This window comes from Habropoda laboriosa, unplaced genomic scaffold (genome assembly GCF_001263275.1).
Source record: "Habropoda laboriosa isolate 0110345459 unplaced genomic scaffold, ASM126327v1 scaffold20, whole genome shotgun sequence".
NCBI classification, from domain to species: domain Eukaryota; kingdom Metazoa; phylum Arthropoda; class Insecta; order Hymenoptera; family Apidae; genus Habropoda; species Habropoda laboriosa.
Window position 1 is genome coordinate 2536751 of NW_017100143.1, and position 929 is coordinate 2537679.

The 929-nt window shown below is 25.7% G+C and overlaps 1 protein-coding gene across 1 annotated transcript in view; it reads left to right on the forward strand.

The window, feature by feature from the left end:
- The window catches only part of LOC108573264 (ER membrane protein complex subunit 4), a 5655-nt gene extending 5356 nt beyond the window's left edge, over positions 1 to 299 (forward strand). Inside the window, exon 3 of the mRNA XM_017935663.1 lies at positions 88 to 299. Within this exon, the coding sequence (XP_017791152.1) occupies positions 88 to 299 (212 nt within the window). The remainder of the gene's footprint in view (positions 1 to 87) is intronic.
- The last annotated feature ends 630 nt before the right edge of the window (positions 300 to 929 follow it).

Sequence of the window (929 nt, forward strand, 5' to 3'; positions counted from 1 at the left end):
ATTATCATGATTTTTGTTTAAAATTAAAAGAAAACTAACTTGTGAGTAACTAGTTTAATACTAATATTTAAAAAATTTGTCCTTCAGCATTTAAAGTAATAGAAGGAACTCACGCTTTTGGACAAAAGTTTGTGTACTTTTTGGGACAATTGGTAAATATTGCATTAGCATTATACAAATGTCAATCAATGGGATTACTTCCAACACACGCATCTGATTGGTTAGCATTCGTAGAACCACAAGCACGATTGGAATATTCTGGTGGTGGATTTATATATTATGATGTAAGATATAATTAGGGTAGAAATATAATATCTATATGGAATAAATAACTGTTGTAAATTTAGATATATTTTACTTAACACATAAATTATAAAAACATTCACACATTATACAAAATATTTTATTGAAATTAAATTAAAAGCCTATGTATTACATGTTTATATATGTATATGTACACTAACACAAACCAATGTAAATCAATAATATTATTGAATAAATTCATTGTCATTTACTTTTTTTATATTCTTCTGCAAATTCCTTTATTCGTTCTATTATCTTAGTAGGTTCATCCACCCGAGGTATCTAAAATTTGAGTATATAGCATCTGAATTTTATAGCAAAGTTCATCGAATATGCTATATTAAGAAATGACAAATTTCGAGCACTTACCTCGTAATTTTGGCTTATGTATATACCAGCATAAATTCCAACGCTAAAAGTTAGCTAAAAAAGAATATTATTTTAAGAAGTTTTATTCCATAGCAATACAACTATTTGTAAAATAAAAACTTGAATGTACCAAAAATTTAAACATGTTTTTTATTGATTAATGTTCGTAATATTTAACGCACAAACAATGCTAACTCTTTATCTTGTTTTAAAGATCAAAGTAGATTTGATATGAAGATGAAATCCGTCATCAAACA